At 43.8% G+C, this 26,354-nt stretch overlaps 1 protein-coding gene across 3 annotated transcripts in view; it reads left to right on the top strand.

Moving 5' to 3' along the window:
• hdac4 (histone deacetylase 4) overlaps window positions 1-26,354 on the top strand; it is a 115,355-nt gene extending 89,001 nt beyond the window's left edge. For all 3 annotated transcript variants that reach the window (XM_053439046.1, XM_053439045.1, XM_053439047.1), the window contains 8 exons: window positions 40-127; window positions 1,809-1,928; window positions 2,024-2,121; window positions 7,841-7,959; window positions 8,703-8,836; window positions 20,954-21,038; window positions 21,209-21,350; window positions 21,811-26,354. In XM_053439046.1, the coding sequence (XP_053295021.1) occupies window positions 40-127; window positions 1,809-1,928; window positions 2,024-2,121; window positions 7,841-7,959; window positions 8,703-8,836; window positions 20,954-21,038; window positions 21,209-21,350; window positions 21,811-21,850 (826 nt within the window). In that variant the 3' untranslated portion in view covers window positions 21,851-26,354. The remainder of the gene's footprint in view (window positions 1-39; window positions 128-1,808; window positions 1,929-2,023; window positions 2,122-7,840; window positions 7,960-8,702; window positions 8,837-20,953; window positions 21,039-21,208; window positions 21,351-21,810) is intronic.

Raw genomic sequence — 26,354 nt, 5'->3', positions numbered from 1 at the left:
TGTTTGTTTCATGTCATCCCTATCACTGTCTGTTCTCAGGGGCTTCTGTTACTTCAACTCAGTTGCAATTGCAGCCAAGCTCCTGAAGCAGAGGCTGAATGTCAGTAAAATCCTCATCGTGGACTGGGTGAGTTCCACAGGCAACGCAGTGGCTTGTTTGTTACATAATCATCTATCATCTATTTGGAGAAGAATGCACACATATACTGTCCAAGCATAAACAGCCACTCCCTCCTGAGCTCATTAAACTATTCCCTGTGGTTTGATATGAGTTCGATTCCCCACCATTTAACTAGGGTACATGCCATTCAAAATGTATACATTTAAGATCACTTCTGCCAAACTGGAAGTCTCAAAGAATGGATTTGACCCTGCATAAACAAAAAGAAGATGAATCACAATGTTTTGGTTTCACCTGTATCAACCTTTCCTCTAGTACCATCCATGACCTTTCTACTTATTGTACTCTAAAGATCAAAAAGTCATAAGACTTCATCTTCACTTCTTCATATTAGTCTTGTTACAACACTGGTAAAGTTTATGCCTGTTGTCCACGAGTTTTGAAAACAGACGTGAGGAATCGCTGCTGCCTGTGTTTTAGTTAGAAAACTGTTCTACGTTGTAGTATGAACAGGCAGAAGCAGTGAAGCGGTGAATGCAAAGTGCTATACACACGTACATTCAATAACAGTTTCACCTCATTGTTGGTCCTGGATGTTGGGCTAACAGGCATTTTCTTGTTTAATTTGCCAGGGTTTAATGTTTGAATTTTAATGACCCCTTTGGCTTTAACTTTAGCATTTCCTCCAGGAAAAATTTCCTTAACTGAAGAGGTATCAGCAGTTTAAAGTTTTTGCAATGATAGGGGAACACTGCAGGCACCAGTGGACCTCTTGGCCCGGTCGTGTTACTGTTATTACTCGACCTGCGGGGCTTGTTATTTTGGTGGCAGTTGAACATCTTATTTATGTTGTATGTTTTCAGTAGTTTTTATATTCCAGAAAGCGTTCTGCACGATATCCTGCAATAAAAACACATTTATACCCAAGAATATGTCCCCATCAAATGTCTGGCTCCTCACATTTCAAAACCATAAAGTACGTTGTTAGAGCAGCGCAGCATCCACAGGCCCATTTACTGTACCAGTGTGAGAGAGGAGCTTGAAAGATCTGCTATTTAGGTCAGACACTGACCCTTTCTTCATTCCAGATAGACAAATTTGTTCATAACAGGGTATGACAAAGCCCTGGACATGTCCTGGAGTCCTGCTCTATCGTGGCGTCCCCGCCTGATCAGGGCCGTTCCCGAAAAGCCTTTGAAGGGCCTTTTCATTTCCTGTCTGTCTGTCGCAGGGGGACTTTAAGTGCAACTAGCAAACTCATTGTCATGCCACTCAGCCTCCAGCCAAAAGGGACATTTGTTCTTTTGGCGTATTAAAGCATTCTTGGGATGGAGACAGTGAGGTCATTTAATTGATGTCATGTTTTTTGGGGGGCTAAAGTGAATAATCATTGAAGTTTAGTGTTTTATTGAATCCTGCTGACCATTCCTCTTCTGACATCACAAACATCAGACTACAGATGAGATACAGATTTGACTGTCTTGTAGTATTAGTGTCTCTAAGCATTGTTTTCTTGCTCTTAGTGCAGATGCAGGAGGTGATGGGCTCTGACATTTTCCAAGTCGTCTGATTTCCCTTTTTGTAGTAATGCAGCTTCTGTAATACATACATAGGTGGTTGATTTGGCAATACACTAAATGTCTAGGTCAATGCAGCTTCTTATTTCCTCTCTTCTTTATGTTTTCAGGATGTTCACCATGGGAACGGCACCCAGCAGGCCTTCTACAGTGACCCCAGCATCCTTTACCTTTCACTGCACCGCTACGATGACGGAAACTTCTTCCCTGGCAGCGGAGCACCTGATGAGGTGAGAAGGAGCGCCCGGCCTTCCTTCTGCTTGTCCGCCCACACGATTATCTGAATTTAGGCATTAAAAAATCCGTGTGTGTTTCTGCATTTTAGGTGGGCGCTGAAGCAGGTGCAGGCTTCAATGTGAACATGGCCTTTACTGGGGGACTGGAACCTCCCATGGGGGATGCAGACTATCTAGCTGCTTTCAGGTGAGACAACAGTATGAGCTGCTGCTTTTATAGAGGAGGTGAAATGATTCAGTTGACATCAAAGAATAGAGAACAGCTCAGAAAGCTTCTTCTTTTTTTTTGTCCGAATCCAACACAAGTCCTGGAGAAAACTAACCGAGACTTAACCCGACAGGCATTTTGTTCTATCCCGACCCAAACACAGTTAGTTTACTGCACTGAGTTTGTGTTCCCTCACCACTACATGTACCTTCACCACCTCTGAAGAGTTCACACATTGTGATTGGCAACTGATCAGGAGCTTTTGTCTGCAACTTGTAAAACTTTGTTTTTGCTGTGTGAACAAGGCTTTAAGGTGAACTTCTTTCCTTTGTACTCTTTGACTTTGTTGAATGGTTTATCAGGAGCTGCTGAGAAGGTGGAGAGGTCCCCCTCATACCACACCTGATTTCTATTATGTCCACTGTCTGTTGCTATTTATAACCTCTCCTCCCACACACACACCCACACTCACACACACATGCAGAGTTTGAGAGGTCTACCAGAGTCCAGGCATGGATTCAGCCCAGACATGTACATGTCTCTTATACATTGCTGCTTCGTACACCTGGATACGAGGAGCCGCTCTGGATCGGTTCCAGCGCTCTTTGAAGATGAACTCGTTTCAGTGACAGTACGTCCATCTGGCCTGAGCCAGAAACTGGCCACTGTCTTCTCACAACTTTCTGCACGCAACCTCCCGGAAACACACCTTAGCCCGTTAATGTGCCCCAGACCCCTGAGTGCTCTCCTTCATCCTCTCTCCGCTTCTCATTCTTTCATCCCCCTCCTCATCCTCCTCTCTCCAACCGTCTGTCTGCATGTGCACTGATGACAGCCAGTTAATATATTTCATACCATAGACATTATATATGATCCATCACTGAAGCCAATATCTAGTGCAGCTTGCTTCATGGTATACTAGTTTTGAACATCAATATTTGTGTCCTTAAGTCTGCTACTACTTTCCTATTCACTTAAATGATAATACACAAAGTGTATTATTTATTTATAATAGATACCTATGACCAGTAACATATACTTTATAATATATAACACCTTTTAAATGAATTTGAGTAAAACTGATGGATTGGCCTTTAAACTGTTGTTAAGGGAATTGTTGGACATCATCCAACAATCAGTGCATATTTAACTTAATCCGTAATGCACTTTTAGCATTAAAAAAATCTGGAACCACTCTTTTATGTCAGTTTTGTGATGTGTATGTTTGTTCAGGGGTGCACGCCTGCATCTGACCAAAGATGCATGTGAAGAGGCCTGTGCTGCGGCGGTTGTGTGTTCTGTTTGTGTAATTGTAGGTTATTAAATCAGTGTTCTTTGCATTATGGAAAAGGTCCAAAAATGTAAAGTCAGGGAAAGCTACAGTTTGTTTGGGTGTGTATTGTTCCAGAACCTGGCGGCATTACTCCTCTGAGGCTGATGTCTTGCCACTAACACACATACATGCACATTATAAATACAAGCTCATAGAAATACACACGGACATGGCTCAGATTCATATGAGGGTGTATCAGTGCTTATACATGTCAAGCCTCATGCAGACAGTCACATGTGGACTGACACCTGATACACAAATCCTCCCTCCCTCCCTCTATCTCTCTCACTTTCAATCTCATTGTTTATCTGTGTGTCGTGGTCCTCTCCTTCTTCCCTCTCAGTCTTTTTGGAAGGGATGCGTGCCTTGCAGCCGGTACCTTACCATTCCTCCACTGGCCTGTGCCACGTTGCATTTGCAGGGGATCAAGTCTGAGCCTCCAGAAAGCACAGAGAAAAAAGATAAGAAAATTGGCTCTAATGAAAACCAGAAGCACTGTCCCTCTCCCTCTCTCTCTCTCTTTCTCTGTCTCTCTCTCTCACTCTCACCTCCTCCTCCTTTCACTCCATCGTTTGCCATGAACTTGGAAAGACGAGAGAGGAGGAGAATTAAACTTAATTCAAACCAGCTTTCTGCAGCGCCAGATGACAGGGCTTTGAAGTGTAAGTGTGCGTGTGTGAGTTTTAGCTCTCTTATTCTCTCTCTCTCTCTCTCTCTCTCTCTCTCTCTCTCTCTCTCTCTCTCTCTCTCTCTCTCTCTCTCTCTCTCTCTCTCTCTCCCTCCCTCCCTCTCCCCGCTCTCTTTTTTTTTTATGAACGGAGGGGGAAATCCTTGAAGCGCTGAGGATTAACCTTTTGTTGAACGGTTTGATGAGCACTGCTCCCTCTAAAGGACAACGTCTGTATGTTCTTCTCAAAGAGACTTTTACTGAGTGGGTTGAAGCTGAATCTCTCCAGTGTTGTTGGCTATTGGTTTGACTCTTTTCTATTGCACCTGAAATCAATTGCACTCATCAAGATCAGAGGAGACGAGAGGAAAAGGTTATCTTGAAGTTGCGTCTAATGATTTGAGTATTCTATAGAATACAGTAAGTTTGATGGGTTTGTCCCTGTAGAGGCAGAGGTGGATTTCTGCTGCATAATGGTGGCTGTACCAGATTGTACACACTCACAGATACCAGTGCCCTAAATAGTCCTGATCTTTTTTCATTGGTGAAGTTAACAACATCCTGTCTCCTGATGTTAAAGATCCTGGATTTCCCCATTTGTCCAGATCAGTCTGAACATTTAATGGGTTCTGTCTTGGCCCTTTCCGTTCCTTCCACAACGTTTCGCAGAAATCCACTCAGTTATTGCATAATCCTACTCGCATACAAACAAACAGGCAGGGTCGCAGGGAGGTAATAAACGTATTGACGCACAATTCCACCACTGCTGTAAAAAACAAGTGACACACATGAGTCAGCACTAAATCGTCTGCTCTCTCAAGTGGGTTCCAGGGGGATATGTCATCTCCTGATGAGTCTTGTTTGACTCAGCTTCAGCATCAATTCCTGTAACTTTAATAATGGAACGTTATCACACTCGACTTCAAATTCTGAGCATAATGTACTACACAACCTCTGATAAAGCCTTGAGCCCGAACTCTCTTAGTCTTACACATCCCAATCTGACATGATTTGAGTCAACCCCTCTGGAGGAGCTTTCTTAAGTCTGACACAATAACCCAGGTGATGTCATCTGGTAAATGGTCTGTATCGCTTTATCATCACCCAAAGCACCTTACAGTACAGTACATTAGTCACAGACCCGCTGGTTAGTGGATTGTCCGCTCTACCTCCTGTGCCGCAGCCGCCATGTGTAGAAACTAGTGTATTTGTAGCTTGACCACTGCTGCATTGATTTTGACTCTGCTTCTTTCTCTTACAACTCTCCCAATCTAATAAACAGCAAAACACAACACTCACACAACACTCACACACACACTCTCAAGCTGGCCAATCCACTCATTAGCAGACACTTGCACACCTGTTGCTACGTAAACCAAACAACACCAAACAAAAGTTTACACTGCATGCTTATCCAAGTAGTTCACATTAACATTCAGCCAACCTCTCCGCTCAGGATGTCCCACAGCTCGCGGCTCAGTCATAAACTCTCCCCTCCCTTGATTAGCAAAACGCTCTTTTCATCTCCGCATTCGTAGCCTCTGATTCACACCCAATTAGTCTCCCTCAAAGCCACTACCTTCCCTTTACACCAGTCTGCTAATTGATATCTGAGGCCCTTTTTTATTTCAATAAATGTCAGGGTATTTTTCCAGAAGGGGGGAGGGCTGGAACTGATGACACCAGCAGTTTTCATCACTGTGACCAGATCTGTCCCTGTTTGTGTTCATGGTTGGAGGAAGGGGGCGCGGCAGAGCCTCCAGTGGTTTTAAGTATCCTTGGCAGTGAAGGTTTCCCTCCGCGTCGTGTGCCGGCCCACATAAGCGCCTGCGGCCAACTCCCTTTAGTGTGGGGTCTTTTATGGCCCTAATGTTAATGGGCCTAGGCTGTGTGTATGTGTGTGTGGATGTAAGTTATTGAGTAGTTGGAGAATAAGGGAGATTTAACCTAAACAGAATAGTTGTTAATTTTTCATCTAATTGTTTGTTTGCCTTCACATGAATGGGCTTGTGTTGTTTACACTTGCTGATTAATTTTCTTTCGTCCACTGTTCATTTCCGTGTTTACTCACTCGGTTGTAGTCCTTGTTCTCTTTCCAGACTCTTTCGTTCTCGTCCTCTTTCATCTTCCTTCTCTCTGTCTCTCCATCTCTCTCCTTCATCCTCTTTGCATGACGTTATCTCCTGAATCGTTGCCAGATGCACACTAACACACAGTGACGCACGCACTCCGTGTATCCTCACTGTCTAGGACTACCAGAGAGGTCCTATTACCACCTTCCAGCCTCTCCCTCCGACAGCTGTGTGTACACATGAGTGTTGTGTTGTGGCGTGAGGGAGGGGGGGGGGGGGGGGGGGGCGTGGCGTGGCGTGCACAGTTGAGGGTTATAATTTGGTGGTGAACGAGAGATGGGAAAAAAACTGTGGCCTCCGGAGTTCAGGGCACGCCGCTCACCCACAGCCGGCCAACCAGCACCGTGTTCCTGAGGTCTGCAAAGTACAGGGGACCTACGACGGAACCCTGTGGTACTCTGTCACTCACAGAACTCACCAAAACACAACTTGCCCAAATAGCCGAGATCACCATCATAAAACTCCTGTGTTGAACCTGAAATCCCACAGCGAAATCAGAGAGAGGCTCTTGTTTTGCCATCTGGGAAGTCCAACTATTTATGAACCGAGTGAGACGTCCTAAATCATTATCCCTTTATTCAGAGTCAACTAAGCAAGTGTTAACCCTAGTTTGATGATTCAGTTATTTATTATTAAGGATTCCTAACTTATATACACCCTTACAGAAGGTTAAACTTAAACGCTTTCATTATTTGCAGTCCATAAAATACCTGCTTCTTAATTTGATTAATTTGTTCATTAAAAACATTGTTGTCCAGCTTTTCAAATTAAAATGAAAACGATACATTAAAACATCTAATTTTATGTGATCTAATCTCATCTTTCTGTGTAAAAACTATCTCAGTATTGTATATGCTGAACGGCACTTTGTGTATTTTTATAAACAGGGACACCATATAAACCAAACTGGATTTTCCAACCACAACTTGCAGTGAATCACTGAACTGTATCCCACTGTTGATATGATTTCTGTGTATGACACATTGCAGCTGTGTGTCAGACGAAGTTCGCTCACAAACATCTTTCACTCACCACACCCATCCAGTGTCTGAAATATCCCACATACTAAACACACACATGCATTTTACTATGTACTTCCATTTATCTTTTTTACTTCAGTATCTTTTAGTCTATTGCTTCCTACGAGATTTCAAACGTTTCACATCAGTGGTCATTTTGTCTGCTGCACACATACTGTACATACAAACTAATTGGGTGGGTAACACTTCAGAATACAAACCATCCCTTTAACACTTCAGAATACAGGGGGGTCCTACGAGAGAGACCGCGTTCCCAAGTGAATAGAAAGTTGCCTCTCTCTATCTGTTAATGTTTGACAACATTTAACCTCACTAATCACCAAACTTTCTGTGCTCTTAGTGGTTAAAGTAAAAAGCCTTGCATGTGGAAGGCAGCAAGCCAAAAACCAAATGCATCAAACTTAGTGTCCCATATGAAGCCACAGGCTTACGAGACTTAAAATTGAACCCCCCTCCCCCTCCATCACAGCCTCCACCATAAATACACCAGTTTGTTGATGTTATTTTTTCCTGTTGGTTATTCTAGGACGGTGGTTCTGCCGATTGCCAATGAGTTTGCCCCAGACGTGGTTCTGGTATCTTCAGGCTTTGATGCGGTGGACGGACACGCTCCGCCCCTGGGAGGATACAAGCTCACGGCCAAATGTAAGTGCTGACCGCAGCTATCCACTTAATTACTCCTGTGTTTTCTGAACCATACAATGACTTGTAGAAAGAAACGTTTAAGGCTGTTACATATTCAAGAACTTGATCGTGCATGCACATTTTAATTCGTGCCCTCTACATCTGGCATACGACACCCTTGCTGTATGTTCAAACCTACACAGCTCGCATTTATTTTGTGAAGCTGACTTGTGTATTCAGATCGAGACCTTGGCGTGCCAGGAAAGAGCTTTTCTAGAACCATCCTGCAGATCTCAAATAAAAGCAAGAGTCTTTGGTTGTGAAGGAACTTATATGGGTGGTTTAGAGAGGATTGGAGGAAAAGGGCCAGAATTCAGGGGAGAAGAAAGTATGGTTGTATGCACATATTCAAACTCCCCCTCCTCCTGAAAAACAAAGATGAAAGGCTGAGAGCAGTCCTACAACCCAAAGCCTTATTTATTAAAATTAAACCAGGCTTGTTTTTTGGCCTCCAGTAAATCCACAGAGCGCTCTCTCTCTCCCTCTCCCCCTCTCTGATGCAGTCACCCCTTCCTTCATGCATGCTCAAACCCCCAGTTCTCTCTTTTTTTTCTTTGATCAATATCCAAAAAGGAAGTCGGAGCTCTAAGGGCAGTGTTCCCTCATCTCATTCTTTTTCTCCCGCCCTCTCTCCCTCCCTCCCTCAATTCCCCCCTTCCTCTCTTTCTTACCTTTTTATTTTCTGCCATTTCCTGTGTGTACAGGCTTTGGCTACCTGACCAGGCAGCTGATGGGTCTGGCAGGCGGTCGGTTGGTGCTTGCCCTGGAGGGGGGTCACGACCTCACAGCCATATGTGATGCCTCCGAAGCCTGCGTCTCTGCTCTGCTTGGCAATGAGGTAAGATGAGAGCCGGGAGGAGGAGAAGGGATAAATTACCGCCAAAACGTCCTCACGTATTACTCTCAAAATAACCTTCAGCGAGGTACCGAGATTCAGCAGATACACAGGGACTTGTGGATTCAATCTGCTGAGCTGCGTAACATACACCTTAAATGGTTTGTGAAAGAGAATATAATCTGAGAGTATTACCATGAATTTATTATTAAAATTAATTATGTTGATGATTTAATGGATGTTTCCCTTTTATTTATAGTCACATTAGTCATTTTTGTGTTTAGGCCAGGTGTATCCGTAACAGGACTGATGCATTTTCAAATGAATGAGTTGTAATATGGATGTAAGCTCAGAATACCTTGACTTTAAAAATGAACAGACTGCACATAAGTGAAGATACATTATTGATGATAAGAGTTTTCTGATTTCCTCATCTTCTGAAGCCAGGAAACTTCACCGGTTTCTTTTACATTGTATAAGTCAGGCCACTTTGACATTTGCGTCCCCTGAGTGGGTGACTCACACCACCAGTGGTGGCAGAATGTCACAGGCTGTTGCACAGCTACATATATACTTCCTTCAACAGCAGCACTTTTTTATCTGAGCCAAAACCGCCTTGTCTAATGTTCTCTTACACGCTCTCTGTCTGGGAAGTCAACACCACACACACACGCTCTATTACGTCAGAGTGAGAGGATTTCCAGGCAGAAGGTTAATTGTGGGAGTGTGTAGGTTGGGCCGTGGAATTGAACAAACATTGGCTCTCTGTGATTCATGGCACACAACAGAAAAGCTGCTTGTCGCAGCCGCGCACGTTTTTTTCTTCCAGCTAACGAAGACGCTGGAGTGCTTTTTTGTTTTAAATGTGTTTATTATTTTCCAGAATGAAAAAGGAACACAGGACAAACAAAAATGAAAAGGATAAGAAAAAAAAGACCCACCCCAAACTAACAGGATCAGCACATCCTAGTAAAGAATTAACAGAAGCCACAGTCATGACAATAAATTAAACATACAAATTTACAAAAGACTACACAAAGTGAAGAGTAAACTAGCAGATACACACATCAGGCGTTTCACAATGATCCATACATTAGTCCTTTCCTTGAAACAGTTGCAGTACAGGGTCCCACATCCTATCAAATATGTCTCCCCTGTCTTCATTATGAAGTCTCAGTCGCTCCAGGTGAAGCATATTTGCCATTTCTCTCAACCACTGATCGTACGTGGGTGCAATGTCAGACTTCCACCCACGAAGAATTATCTTCTTCGCGATCACAGTTCCAAATAGGATAGCTTTTTTCTCATATTTATTGGCAGAAGACAAAGGGGTGGTTGCCCCGAGAATGGCTACAAATGGATCCGGCTCCCAATATTTCCCGTAAGCCGTAGAGAAGCAGTGAAAAATACTTTTCCAGTATGTGTACAGTTTGCTGCATAACCAAAAAGAATGCGTTAAGTTACCAGTCATAGACTTGCATCTGTTACAAATGGGTGAAACATCAGGAAAGAAACTGTGCAGTTTTTCTCTGGAATAATAGAGCCTATGCACCGTCTTAAACTGAATAAGGCAATGTCTGACATTCACAGAGCAATCATGTACACTTTTTAAACATTCATCCCATACTTCATCTTCCAGTTCTGCATTCAGCTCATCTGTCCATGCCTGCCTAAGACTCGCTGTGTTCAACTGTGTATTGTTGTGCAAGATCCGGTAAAAGAACGAAACCGCCCCTTTAGCAGTAGGTTCAAATTTGTTTATTGCCTCAAGGGCCTCATGCTCTACCAGTATCTCAAAGCCAGGTAAATGCATCCTGACATAATTCCGAATTTGAAAGAATCGAAAAAGGTCAGATTTAGGAATGTCATATTTAGCTACAAGTTGTGGGTATGAGGCAAAAATACCGTTAATGTACAAATCACCTATGTTGCAAATGCCTTTCCGCTTCCAGAGAAGGAAAACACTATCAGACAGACCTGGTAAGAAGGAATGGTTTTCACATATTGGGGTATCCAAGTAGGTTTTTGGAGCCTCAATGTAATGTTTTATCTGCTTCCAGATTCTTATGGTGTTGCCAATTACAAAGCTGTTATTAAAGCATGCCTTTTTAACAGCAGTGGGACTGTTAAGAAGAGCGGACAGTGAGGTTTTTTTACAGAGCATTCGCTCCATACTCAACCATGCAGGGCAGGAGTCTGCCTCAGAAGCGGGACCCCTCTTCCACCATGCAAGAATGGACAAGTGCGCAGCCCAATAATAAAACTTAAAATCCGGCAAAGCAAAACCTCCCACATCCTTTGGTTTTGATAGGTGTTTTTTAGAGATTCTAACTGTTTTATAACTCCAGATGAAAGGTATTATAATTGAGTCTAATTGCTTGAAATATGACTGCGCAATAAAACATGGGATGGATTGGAAAAGATGGAGAAAGCGGGGTAGTACTATCATCTTGATTGCATTTATCTTTCCGATCATGGATATTGGGAGGGTTTTCCAAAACTCGATATTGGTTTTAGCTTGGTCAATTTTGCTTTGCCAGTTCACTCGGAGGAGATCATTTGGGTTTTTGGTGATAGTCACTCCTAAATATTTAAAAGCTTCATAGGATTTTTTAAATGGAATGGATTGCAAATATGCGTTGTTAAATGCTGCGGAGACTGGCATAAGTTCGCTTTTCTCCCAGTTGATAGAAAATCCTGAGAGACTGCCAAACTTATCGATGAGAGTCAGGAGAGGAGGTATTGATACTTGTGGCTGGGAAATGTACAAGAGAATATCGTCCGCATATAGCGAAATATGATGTTTATAACCAAACATGTCGATGGGAGAGATTAAAGGGCTTTGCCTGATACTAGCAGCAAGTGGTTCGATGATAATGGCAAACAAAAAGGGGGAGAGGGGGCAACCTTGACGGGTCCCACGGTGAACTGCAAATGGAGGGGAGATATTCTGATTAGTAATAACTGATGCGGTCGGATGTGAATAAATTATTTCAATCCATTTCATGAAGGAGGGTCCGAATCCGAGTTTTTTGAGCACAGACATCATGTAGGGCCACTCTACTTGATCAAACGCGCGTTGCGCATCCAGTGAAATAACAACTGCCTCTTCTGAATGCTTGGCATATAAGATGTTGAAGAGGCGGCGTAGATTGAAATGCATATGTCTACCAGGCATAAAACCGGTTTGATCTGGATGTATAATGGAACATATGCATTCTCTAAGCCTATTGGCCAGAATTTTTCCCATGATTTTGGTTTCGATGGATAATAATGAAATCGGGCGATATGATGACACCATCTGAGGATCGCGGCCTGGCTTTGGGATTAGCGAAATATTTGCTCTATATAAGGTAGGCGGCAAACCTGAAGTTAGCATCGTATGGTTGAACATGCGTAAGAGCAGAGGTGACAACTTAGGGCCAAATTTTTTGAAAAATTCTACATTAAAACCATCTGGACCCGGCGCCTTGTTATTAGGGAAGGAAGAAATAACCTGCGCAATCTCATCCAGATTGATGTCTTTATCAAGCACATCAGCCGAGTCCAATGATAATTTAGGTAAATCCAGATTCTCAAAAAACGTATCAAAAGCTTGAAAATCTAGGTCGCCCTGTGACTGATAGACATTAGCATAGAAATCGGCAAAACATTCATTGATCTTCATCGGGTCCATATGTAAGGTACCTCCCTCAGACTTGATACAATGTATGGCTCTGGAAGCCTGTATTTGCCTCAGCTGGCGAGCTAACAGCCTGTGCGGCTTGTCGCCAAGCTCAAAATATCTCTGTCTAACTTGTCCTAGTAATTTTGATACATTTTTTGACACTATAGAATTATATTCATACCGTAGAACAGTTATTTTATTAAGTACTTCTGTTTTCTGTTTGGTTTTGTATGAAACTTCTAACTTGGTCAGTTGATCATCAATTTCAGCCAATCTTTCCTTAGATTTTTTTTTCTCTGCTGCCTCATATGATATTATATGGCCTCTAAGGACAGCCTTCATGGCCTCCCACAGAGTGGAATCATCTACATCGCCCGTATCATTGGTGCTTAAATATAGCTCTACTTTACCAGAAAGATAGGTACAAAATTCTTCATCTTTTAACAGTGTATTATTCAAACGCCAATTATATTCACCTCTCTTGTGTTTCAAGTCAAGACTTAAAGAGACAGGAGCATGATCTGATATTAGTATATTGTGGTAAGTGCAGTCAACTACTGACTGTAGCAACTTAGAATCCATCAAAAAGAAGTCAATCCTGGAGTAAGACTTATGTACTGTGGAAAAATAAGAAAAATCCTTCGTGGTGGGGTGGAGAAGCCTCCAGATATCTACCAAATTATAAGACTGCATAAGAGTGTTCAGTGTGCCACTGTTTCTAAATGTACTAGTTTGGGAGTGCTGTCGATCAAGGACGGGATCTAAAACATAGTTAAAATCACCGCCCATGATTACATTTGAATCCGTCAAATTTGGCAAAGCATTATAAAGGTACTGGAAAAAAAGCGGGTCATCAAAGTTGGGCCCGTATACATTTACTAATATTAACGGTATGGAGTTCAGAGTCCCACTAACTATCACATACCTGCCCCTCTCATCTGAAATCGTTTGAGAGTGAATAAATGGTATATTTTTTCTTATTATAATTGCAACACCCCTTGATTTTGTACTGAAGTTTGACTGGTAGACCTTAGAAGCCCACGAGGGACGAAGTATTTTTACTGCTGTTTTTTTAATGTGGGTCTCCTGGAGAAAATATATGTCAGATTTAAGTGCCCGTAAATGTGCATACACTTTCCCTCTTTTCAGTGGGTTATTCATGCCTCTTACATTCCAGCTAGTTATCTTAACTTCACCGTTGCTGTGTCTACGCAAATCAGCTAACATAGAAAGTATCTATTGTACATATATAAAGAAAACATGACTGTGTGGCAAGGAATACTCATTACATTTAAACTGACAGATGTGCTGAAAAAACACCCCATAACAAACACAAAAACCCTCCCCATGAACACAGGCGTAGTGCTTCCATACCCCTAACTTTAAGTTAAAACTAGGTTTAGGGACCAACAAGTGGCCCGGACTAGCGGCATAACTATCCATCTCTCTCCAAACAGGGGAGACACCCCGCTTCGCAAACAAACATCGAGAATAAAATAAAACTTATTAGCCCTCGCACAGACTAAACATGAGCATACCTTGTGAACTGGCAGTCTTTGTTAAACGATGATAGCTTACATCATCCGTCAATGTGGCAGCATTTATCACTTAATGTGTCCGGGATGTTAGTCCGCTGCCCGGTTTGCAGCAGCGCCGGCGGTTACATCCCATCCCTCAGCCTCGCGGCTCAGGAACTTCTCGGCTTCGGCCGGGGTGGCAAACGTGCCGGTGTTGTTGTTGACCGTGACCATGAACTGCGCTGGGTGTCGGAATCCACACCGGATCGCCCTGGCCCTGCATTTCTCCCTGATGGCTCGAAAAGCTTGACGTTTCTTCATCGTGGCCGAAGTGAGATCCGGAAAGATGTATACCGGGCGCCCGTCGTATTGTAGAGGAGCTTTCTCTCTTGCGAGCCGCAGCACAAGCTCTTTCACCTGGTAGTAGTGTATCCTCGCGATGATGGCTCTCGCTTTGCCGTCTGTAGCCGGAGCCAAGCTCCGGTGGGCCCGGTCCACTTCTATTGGGCGGCTGAAGTGCTCCTCTCCAAACAGTTTAGGAAGCAGCTCAGACACAAACTCTGTAGGCCGGCCATTTTCCGTTTTCTCCTTAATCCCGACAATCCGAATATTCTGTCTGCGGGAGCGGGCCTCCAGGTCGTCTAGTTTAGCTTGTTGCTGCTTGTACTGGGAAGCCAGCGCGTCGTATCGCTTCTCCAGCCCGTCTAGTCGCACCTTGTGCGACTCGGTGGCGACTTCAGTAGATGACACCCGCTCTCTGACTTCGGCTAGGGCAACTTTAAAGTCCGAGATAACTCCATTGAGCTCGGTGAACCTCATGTCGACCCTGCTGCCCAGCGTGTTTATGGCTGTCAGGATGTCTTCAATGGTAGTAGGAGCTGGAGGGCGAGCTACATTAGCGCTAGCTTCGCACGCGTCAATTAGCATGGTACGGTGGTAGCCAAAGTCGTCCTCCCCGGGACATTTGTCCTGCTTCTTTCCTTTGCCAGCTTTCTTCATCTTGACTAAGATGCTGTAGTTCACTTCTGGTACACGAAACGATGATTAAATGTCTTATGTGCGAGGGAAATTGTAAAGTCGGGATGGAGCTCCCCTTACACACGTCTACTCCATATCGAAACCAAACCGGAACCGAGTGCTTTTTTGGACGGATTCTCTCACGCTTGTTTTCTCCGTACAGAATATGCGTCCCAAGATGTATCAGGGTTTTACTGTGAAAGGACTTAATTGTGGTGCAGGATGGAGATTACAGAGTTTCAGGGGAAGAGAAGTTGATGTGACTGGTTGTTTGTGGAGCAGAATTTGCTGACTTCAAGTTCACCTGTTGATCTTTTAAGAACTAGTGACCAGTGTGTAGTGTCTTGAATAAGAAGTTAGTGAGCGTCATAGGACTGAAAACTCTGAACTGAACCTGAAGTTGCCCCCGATAAACGCAAAATCCTGCTTCGTAGTAAAGGCCCCTGTTCCTGCTGAAGCCATTATCCTCTGCACATAAAGACACTTTGAGCAGTTCTACTGATGCATATGGTCCTGCAGATCTGACTAGGCATCTTCAATAACTGAGACTGTATTCTAGATGAGACTAGTGGTCTGAATGCATATATTTATCAAGATGTTGTTTAACTGTGTAATGATCTAATGAAAAGCTAAATGCACCACGTCATTTGGAAAAGTGTTGGAACACTTGGTTGTTCATTTGTTTTTTATTTGAGATCAATGCTCTTAAAGGCATTTGGTGTGAAATGCATTTCCACTTTAATTAACAAATATTAAATAAGATAATTTCTTAAGCCAACATTATTTTCTTATCTGTACAATGTTAATATCTGTATCTGCCTTATTGAAGATGGTATCTGGTCATCCCCCGGGCCTTTTGTTCCAGCCCCTCCAGACAGCTTGAGCTATAAATGAGTTCTTGGAATCGTAAAAAAAAAACACATGGCCTTTTTCCATGTGGATCTTGGAGCAAGAGCAAAACAAACTGAACAATAAAATAGGATCGCATCAGTAAAACTTGGTCACTGCAACCAACCAGGCACTGACCATCACAGATAGTTGAACCGTTGTTTGGCTTAGTTCAAGTTCTACATGGAACATGCCGGTAAAAGTTATTAGCCCCAGAGAGTTTTTTCTCCAATGTGCCAAATCTGTCAAAAATCCCAGAAACAGCTCTGCTAATCTGATCAAGATTTGCACAAACTAGAGACTTTATCTAATAAGTTAACTCTATTTACCTGAACTTTGCCCACCAATGACTCAAAGCTGCATAAAACTGTCATTACAGCTGGTAAGGTTTCAGGAATTCAAGGACATCTCAGCAGGGCGGATGCCTTTTCCCCACAGAGGTTTGGGCTTGCAGTTTGAAGGACACTTTCCATGCACACAACAACGCCCTGCTGCAGAAATAATGATTCAGATCAGGGGGTTTGCGTCTTAGGTTTCAACAGCCTGCAGAGCCACGGCCTCAGCAGGGGTTTGGAGGGAGGTCACTGGATGGGTGCCACGGGGAGCTGAACATTTGAAAGACGGCAGGAGGCGGGGAGCATCAATTGCCCTGGCTCTGCAGGACACGCCTCTCACCTTCTCACCCGGGGCCCCTGTCTCTGCAACACATCTGAAAGTGGTTGCCCTCGCACCTCTATCAACAGGGTCAGCCTGGGTCTACAAATCAGATAGTAAAGGGAAACCGTAATAATTTTAAGTCGGGAAGGAGGAAACTATGTGTGTCTTCATAGTCTAAACCCGTTCTGGATCAGTTTAATATTGTATAGAGGGTCTATTCTTCGTGATTAGAATTACAATTTTTAGATTGCAACATACCTCAAGTAATGATCTTTCAGTTGTGTGGAGCTTTGATGATTTATAGAAAGAGAAAAAAAAAAACTCCCTGGTCAGATCAAAATGGCAGGAAGCTAGTGTTTTTATCCTAATCCCAGCGAAGGTCTCTGTAATGGACGTGGAATTTTGCTGGAAAATGTCAGTGGGGGCTTTAAGCCTGAGGGAGAAGGAAAAAACAGCCTGGTGTTTTCTTTTTTCTTCCATCTGCTGACAGAGTCGACCTCGGATGGCAAATGTTAAGAAATCTGAAAGCAAGACTTGATTCAGTTCTTAGGCCTAAAGTAGTGATTTAGCTCCACCAACCAGATTTAGCAACAAAGGCAGACCTGGGCAACAAGTGGCCATCAACTTGTGTTTCCTGGGCCAATTTTCTCCAGGTGGTATATTTTAGTTTATGCACAGGCCTACGCGTGTGTGTGTGTGTGTCTCTGTGTGTGTTGGCTGGGTTTGTGAATGGAGCGAATGAATAGGCTCAGGCATGGGACCACAGCTGGATTAGCCAGTCAGCTGTGCTTTTGTTTATGAAGCTTCAAACTTGCCTGGGGGTTTGCATCGTCTGGATTTGTCCAGAATCCAAGATGTCACCGTATCATAAATCTCTGATCTAACTATAGCATATAACCCTAAAATAATGGTAGAATGGTACCGTACAGTATACACCACCGAGTGTGTCTGTGTGTGCGTGTGTGAGCTCGAGACAGACGAGTCAGCAGGGGATGAATGAATTTCTTGCAGTTGACCAATTTAAGGGAAAGCATCAGTCATCGTGATATTGTGGTTGTGGCCACATAAAAAATCAACATATCACTGAGAAGCAAAATAATTTGTGTGATTCCTAATTAAGCTGAAGCAGGTCAGAATCTGGTCTCACAGATGAGATGGGTAATGAAAAAGGAAGGTAAATAATGTCAGCAAAGCAACAAGAGCCAATAAAAATGATTAAGAAACCACCATGACCTCACTTTGTTTATCCTGTGCGCAGAGCTTTTATTGTATGGCCCTGTTTAAAAGGCAGATTTTGGCAGCTTTCACACTGGGGCCAAAACATCCTTAAAGCGTTCCTTACATCCTCTCACCTCCTGTGTAGCTCGTACTTCCAGTGTTTTACTGCTCCGCTAGTGTGAGAAATATATCTGAGCTTTTATTGGCAGGTTGAGACGAGCTCTGCCATAATGAGCGTTAGGTTTCCTTTGAAAACAGCTCAAATTAGCTGGGAAAGAGCGGAGGATGAAAATTGTTGAATGGACTTTACAGGCTCTTTTATTCGCCCCTCACCACTGCAGTGCGTAATCGTCAAGTCTCTCCGCTCAAATAGCTCATGAATGATGCATTGGCGACTCCACCAGTCAACTCTGAACCTGGGACTAATTGATGATTGCTCGCAAACAGATGTTGGCCCAGCTTGAACCGTGGTCGTTACCAATTATTTGATAAACAACAGGCTAATATGCTAATTGTAACCATACGTCAATGAGGTTATTCAGCGTGTTTACACTCCAGTTACAGTACGACGCTCGACTTCACCTGTCCCCCCCCCCCCCCCCCGCCCTTGTGTCTGACTGTTCCACACCATCCCCTGACTACAAGGCAAACATACCCCCCCCCTTTCCAAAGAGGTCACCTGCTCTGCACAACGCACGTCATTACCTCGTTCAGTTAGCATAACATAATCAACCGGTTTTACTGACCGGCAACACATGCACATGGACACAACAGTAAACAATGGACGGCTTGTGCACTTTTTCTTTTGCTGAACAAGTGGAATTCCTCCTTTTTCCACTGTTTTGGTTTCAGCCTCCCTCAGGAATGTTTTTTACCGGGGCACATTCCTCAGTCTCAGCTCATGGCTTTTCCATGGTGTCTCAGCCCTGCTGGCTCGGACCCTGTGAGCTTGGGCGGCTGTGTCACACAAAGAAAAATACACTTCCTCAGAAATCTGTCAACACCATGACAGCAAATCGCCCTCAGAGGACACTTCTCTTTCAAAGTCTACTGCACATCCAGGGTATGAAGATGCAGAAGTCCGGGCACAGCCATGACCACAATCTCAGCCAACAGAAATATTGCTATGGATGAAGTGGCAGACAAATTTATGCTTGTGTAAAGTGCACGTGCTAGCGTGTGTGTGTGCATATGTTTGTTTGCACTACCTGCCAGGTGGGGGCCCCTGAAGTATCCTGACAAGAGCCATTAAAGTTTATAAGCGTGAGGCCCAGCTGTCAATCAAGCTGACAGAGTGGCCCCGTCCAGCCCTGCTCAGTGGGAAACCCCAGAGAACCCCTGACCCTGTATATGCTATATGGTGAGAAGTTGGCAGCTGTTTTATAATAGCTGTTGAATATCGCATTACATGAAATTATTTGGCAAGTCTCATTGTGGTGAATCCTCTTAGAGGTTCAGTGTGTAGAATTTAGTGACATCTAATGGTGAGGTTGCGTGTTGCAGCTGAATCCCCCTCACCTAGCCCTCCTCTGGTGACCTTCAGTTGTCATAAAGACTCAATAGGTGTATGGTTTGTCCAGTCGGGGCTACTGTACAAAACATGGCAGCCTCCGCAGAGAGGAACCACTCCTCGTGGAAATATAAAGTATTTAAAAATAAAGGGCTTCATTTTAGTGTAAAGAAAACTTGATCCTTCTTTTACTTTCTATCATCAGGTTTTAACATGGATAAACTGTTGGACTATGGAGGGGCTGATGTGCAGTCATATAACAAAATCCAAAGGTTTCATGTCATTTGTTTCGAGACAAAGATGCAATTTACCCTATTCTGATTTTGGATGCTTTTGTGAGTTGTCAGCCAAATATCAAATACCCCAATGTAAATATTCATGCACAAACTGTACGTGTGTGTGTGTGTGTGTGTGTGTGTGTGTGTGTGTGTGTGTGTGTGTGTGTGTGTGTGTGTGTGTGTGTGTGTGTGTGTGTGTGTGTGTGTGTGTGTGTGTGTGTGTGTGTGTGTGTGTGTGTGTGATGTAGCCTGTCGTGCCACAGCAGGATTAAAGTATCCCTCTCCCTAGACTGCCTCTTCCCTCAGCCCCCACCAGCCCCTCCCTCATGCTATTTGTTTTAATTAAAAGAAAACTTCCAGCCTCGGCCGAGCGAGACCGACTGACGATGACTTTTTTCTCCTCTTCCTCGTGTTCTACTCCAAAAAATCTCCGGACCAGATCCTTTTTTTTCTTCCTCTCTTACTCCCATGTCTCTCTTCACATGTTCCTCAGTTGGTCCGTTATTCCACCGGGATGGAGATGGAGCAGTGGAAGGATGTGTGCCGTCTGTGTTGGAATGTCAAGCTGAATGGGCCCGTTTGACAAAGTGGGATGAGAAAGTGTCGTACACGCAGTCGGCCAAATGGGGAAATTGAATCATTCCGGGTCGGGAAGGCCCCTTTGGGAATTGTCCTGCTTTCTCTTCTGACTTGTGGCTTGGGAGAGTTTCGTATTGACTTAGAAGTGCTCCCGGAGGTGTGTGGGTGAATGAGAGGGCGTACATGCATTTGTGTGAGCAGGCAGTTTCCATTTGTGTGCATCTGTGTACACTAGTACGTGTCCTCGGAGTGGGACACAGCACAAAGCTCACAGTGTAGTTTGTGTCAAAGCGTAGCAAAGCTGTGAGTGAGTGGGAGGAGGCGTGCACCTGCAGGACCATTTTCTATTGTGTCAGCAGCTCCAGCCCGTTCCCCACCTCTCGTGGTGATTCAACACTGGGCTGTCGTCCACATTCACAAGTGATCCTTTAAACCAGGAGGGAACCGCTTTAGTTCAACTGGGGTTTCCACCGGGCTTTTGGAGCAGCAGTGTTTTGAACACCTGTGTGTCACATTCATAAAAATAATTATTCAGCCATACCCCCGCTTCATCTCAGTAATGGCTCCAGATGTTTCAGCTGAGGTTCCCCGTTGGTATAGGTTCGGTGCCATTAGCGTCAAGTTGTCTGCCCCGCGGCAGTTACATCACAGAGCGAGTGTCCTGAACAATCTCAAAGACACGGCCGCTGGGAGGACGAAGTGCTGTCGCTGGACGATGTGGACGTTTGACTTTCAGTAGAAGATGAGAACCAGGAACATGTGTTCTGATGTTTTTTCTCCTCCTTGCAGTTGGACCCCATTCCAGATGAGGTGATGCAGCAGAGACCAAATGCCAACGCTGTCCAGTCCATGGAGAAGGTTATTGAAGTTCAGAGTGAGTGGATTATCAACATATCATTCTACATCATGTCTTTAAAAATTGGAAACAATAGTTGTTTGATTTTAAACTGTCCCATCTAGTCCGTGCGTATGAGTCGTCATATCCGCACACACTGCACACATTTATGTCTCATTACTCTTTTGCCATGTCATGCTCCTCTGTAGGTAAATACTGGAGCTCACTGCAACGCTCCGCCCCCACACTCGGTTGCTCATTGAGTGAAGTCCTCCAGCGTGACGTAGAGGAAGCCGAGACCGTCTCCGCCATGGCCTCGTTGTCTGTTGCCAACAAACATATTGGAAAGAGGTTCGTTGTGCTGCGGCTACGATTCATTTGACAGCTGTAATTAGAAAGATGTGCGGTCATGGAGACACAGATAATTAGCACCTAACTGTACATTTTAGTTCCTTGAAGCTCAGAGTTTGGTTTGATGGTCTGCAGGGTTCAGTCTCATCAGTCCAGCTGCAGTAGGCAGGTTGTTTCAGCTATCAGCTAAATAAAATGTACACAATCTGCCCAGTTTAAGGGCACTGTCACACACACACAAAAAAAAATGTATTTCTGCTCTGGACATTTGACTGTGTCTGACTTTGATAATCTCCTTCTGTATTCTTCATAATGTTAAAAGCAAACTACGAATTTCCTAGACGAAAATGTCTAGGAAATTGGCTCCAGACATACTTATATTTTCCTTTCATGTTCATGTCTGAAAATGGCTCAAGAGGATAATATTACAACCTCGTTTACGGTGTTATCTCTTCCCCAGGGCTGAAGAGGAACCGATGGAGGAGGAGGTTCCTATGTAAAGAAACATCTCTTGCCTTGTGACCACTCAGACTTTATCTCTGACAGTGTCCTCATCCAGTCAATTTCAGTTTAAACGCCACTCAAGCTCCAATCCCCTCCCTCCCACCTCGACTGATCAAGATGGCATCTTCTCATGGGAGGGAACAAGAGGAGCGAGTGGCGCTTCAATGGATCAGGAACACTGAGGATGTGCGACGCATTCACTGATCAGCAGCACACAGACTGATCAGAACCAATGTGTTGCATTGTCCTGTCAACAACACCTTGGATATAAGAGGATTGACTGAACAATCCTGCAATGACAGCCTTGAGTGCCAGTGCTTTTTAAACACTATACAGACAAACTTTTTCAATGCCAGTCGCAACCTTGTACAGACGATCTGCAGATGTCTGCCTCTCTCTCTCTTTATTATTCCGTTTTTCTCTGCGCTTTATCGTGATTTTCTCAACCTTTGTCAAAAAACCCACCGGAGCTGATGTGATTGTGACTCTGCACTACGGACGGATCTTTCCTGCTCTTTTCAAGTGTTCCCCGCTGAAAGGAACCAACGCGGTGGTTGGAGACCTCAGATGAGACATGTCAGCGGATGTTCTGGTTTCTAAAGGATGGACAGTAGACGACTGTGCACTTGTGCCCTTTAAAAGAAGAAGAAAAAACAAACCTGGTGGATTTTCTGTTGAACTTAAGCCTTAAAAAAAGAAAAACAACAGGTTAGGGAACGAACATGCTTCTCCCCAACCCCCTCAAACATTTCTCTCCTAAGAAGTCATCCTCTGCCTGCATGTTGTCGGCACATAGACTGGAGGAGCTCGGCATTTTCCCCCTGCAACTCCCTGCAACCAGCCAAGTGTCTGTCCCTGCACCTCCTCCTTTCTCTTTCCTCCTTCCTCCTTGGTCTTTACTTCGGAAGGTAGTTCCCGGCCACAGGTTGGAGTTGGTTCAGTTTAAAAGCAAGTTAAACATGGGATTAATATTACTCATGTAAACAGTTAATAATGTAGCATGCACTGTACTAGAGCATCAAGACATCTGAGAACTAGAAAAGGTGGACTATCATCTCTGTAGATTCAGATTTATCATCGATGATTTCACTCTTTTACGATTTGTCTCTTTAAGACCACTGTGGCTCCATGGTAACCAGGACCATACCACCTGGGATTTTCCAGAGGGGTGTTCCAGGCTCTCACACACAGCTGGCTTACCGTTTCATGCCCCTTGTTAAGCACATCTGCTCCCCAAATGTCAGGTGCTGTGTGAGGGCAGGTGTGTGCACATCTGTTCATACACAGTGAAGCTGCTCTTTCTAAATATTGAAGTGTAAACACATATTTTTAGAGTCAGGATGAGGCCATGCGTAAACAATATCCCTCAGAGCACATGTACCGCAGATTCTCCTCAACATGAATCCTCCTCTAGGTTCGTGTTGCAGAAGATTTAAATATAGAAGTTAATACTGTATCGATCTGCCTTAGAAATCTGAATCCTTTGGAATCAGTGTAAAATCAAACATTTTAACAAAAGGAAGCTAAAGGTTTGCTTTGATTTTTCCAGATTACACAAAACACCAGCCACTAGCCTTGCTGTAGTAAACCCTGTTTGTCTGGTTGTGACTCCCAGCTGCTGTGCACTATGTGGCCAGTGTGCACTGGTGCACTGGTTAACTTCTCATCTGTAACCGTCACTCCAACATGTGTTTCGGCCTCTGGGTAACTACCTTCTTTCTTTATCTCCTCTGGAAAAAGGACTAATGTCGTGTTTTAATGTATTTAGTTTTCTCATTGAACAGAAACAGTGCTGTGGTGTTCACTGTTGTTTACTGTACATAGGACAATGATCTCCTGAGTATTCCTGCCACAGACACACACACACACACATACACACACACACACACGCACATCTCTTAACGACTACTCTTTATTTTGTCCTTCCCAACAGTGTCTCTTTGTCTTTTGTTGCCCTTTCATTGGACTCCAGTGACGTTGTTGTGTTTTTTGAAATGTGTCCTCCTATTGTCTTACACTCTTGGTCCCCTCTCTCCTCTCTCCGCTGTTTTTTCTTTCTTTTTTTCTGATCTTCATAAAGGACAGGTGAGGATTCTCGTGGACATTACACAACTGTGTTTTCTGGGTTTGGGGGGGGAGGGGGGAGGACAGGAACACAGATGTTTCTACTTTGTACAATGATGGCCAATTGTGTATTTACTGTCTGTTCATAGTAGATTTATATATAAAAAAAAGAAATTAGTATATTATATATATCTATACATCATGAAATACTATGATCTTGTTTTTGAAGTCTGTATTGAAAATGATCCTTTTCACGGGCCCTGCATACTGTCGGCTCTTTTCTGAGGTGTCACTGACGACACCCTGTGCTGTACTCGTTTACAGTTCGTTACGTGTTGAGTAGCATTTTACTGGTTTTCTCTTTGTCTTTCCACACTGATGACAAGTGTTTGGCCTCATCCATCCCATAATGCACCATGACACTGTGGCCGTCGGTGTGCAGACCACCTCTGCTCAGCCTCACACCAGTCATACCAGTCCATACTTTAATTCATGTATGTGTGTAAATGGCTGGCACTCGTAAAACTCTAACTAAAGATTCAATATCTAGATTCTAGAGATCTACAAAAAATGACCAACGTGGTCGTGAGTTCCTTCACACGTGTTCCTCTTCCTCACGGCTTTACAAGAGTGAGAAACAAGGGGAGGGTGGGTTTGTATTGGGACGTGGCCCTACTCTTCCCCTGATCACTTATTTGTTATCAGGCCTCGTGTCCTTTTATTTTTGAAAAAACATTCCTTTGAATTCACGTGTAATCTTGATGGCCTGGTGTTCATTAATTCTGCCCCGTAGCCAAAAGATCACAGGTGCTTGATTCCTCAAGTCTGTCCCTTCTCTCGGGACACACACAAAAATACCATTCCTGACTTCTCCTGATAGAGCAACAAGTACTTTTTCTAACAAGTTTAATATAACTTTAGGAGGTTTCACATCTCAAATGGCCAAATCTCTGTCAGACACAAGTAAAGTAAATGTGGTCATGTTGACTGAATGCGTCTGACCTCGTCTGCAGATGCAGCTTTGATGTCACTTGTCTCTAAATCACCTCCATGACGTCCTTTCTCATGGCTCCTGCAGATGGCCGGAGGGGTCAAAGGTCATTTTAAGCATCTTCCACATTTAGAGGAACAAAGGAAAGCGTGTGCAGTAAATTCTGCCCCACAAAGGAGGTCTAGGCATTAAGTTCTATCACGTGCTGTTTGGAGAGACTTTACTTCCTCTCGTGCTTTCTGCGTCACTTCTGGGATCATTTGTTCCCGAGGACCACGTCCACATTATCGTGACACATCATCACGCTCAGCTGAGTATCACTCAGACCGGGATCTGTTGACATCTCTGCGCATGTAAGCACAGTTGATCAGATGGTAACTCAGCCCAGAACATTCCCAGAACCTTTGCACAGCAGTGCCAGTCATTGGGTTTCTCCCGCTGAATGCTTCGGTTTGTCGAGAGGAGCCAAGACTAGCACACTCTGGCCTCTCCGGGCCGTCTGTCTTCACGGTTAGTCTTAACACAATGTCTGGTAACAAAAAGAAAAAGCGGTGACATTCCATTTAGATATAATTTCCATTCATCGGGAGGGGGCACCTCTCTTTGTTCTAACCCTCCCAGCTCAGTCCAGCCAGGTCCAGGAGCGGTGGGTTTATTTATGCGGCCTGGTCCGACTCCACTCCATTCCTCTTCTCTCTCTCTCTCTCTGCATGATCCATTTGTCTGCATGCACTGCCTACCTGCCTCTCCCTCTGCCTCACACCACATGTCAGCACAAGGGATCGAGCACTGAAGGACGTTAGTACTTTCACTGTATCCAGTCTTATCTCTTTTTTTGTTTTTGTTTTACTGCTTTTGTGTTTCTGCTGGGGAGGAGCTCGGGCGCTTTCCATGTCGTGTTTCTACTTGTAGCATATGGACTCTTCAAAATCTGAAAGACTTCAGTTGAATATTTGACACATAAAATGAGAAGAAGAAAAAAAAAAAAGGTATCTAGCACTTGTAACACAGACGATAGATTTTAATTGTATTTATGTAGAAAAGCAAATTGTTTTAAGGGGACACTTTGTAAACTGCGACAACAGAATTGACTTTTCTTTATTTTTATTTTCAACACCAGGCTGGATGTGACTTTGGTGAGACTTTTGGGAAGACTCGTTTGTTGTCGGTCACATCCGGACGGATTAAAGGGCTTCATCACGTTGCCTGGTTATTGTTACAGTTGTCCATTCCAGTAAATAAGCCAATCATCACTATGACCACTGTGGTTCAAAAACAGTTCTAGGTTTACATATGTATAAAATGCATATTCTTGTTTTTTATCAGTTATGTTTTTTGACTCGTTCCAACTTTGTTACAGAAATAGTACATTTCTCTGGGGAACCTTTCTCTAACATGTTGTCTTTGACATCTACAATATAAAGTATTGTTTTGGAAAAAAACAA

Source organism: Pleuronectes platessa, chromosome 14 (assembly GCF_947347685.1).
Source record: "Pleuronectes platessa chromosome 14, fPlePla1.1, whole genome shotgun sequence".
NCBI classification, from domain to species: Eukaryota; Metazoa; Chordata; class Actinopteri; order Pleuronectiformes; family Pleuronectidae; genus Pleuronectes; species Pleuronectes platessa.
The sequence above is the reverse complement of the archived record's forward strand: the minus strand, read 5'-3'. Positions and strand labels throughout refer to the sequence as shown.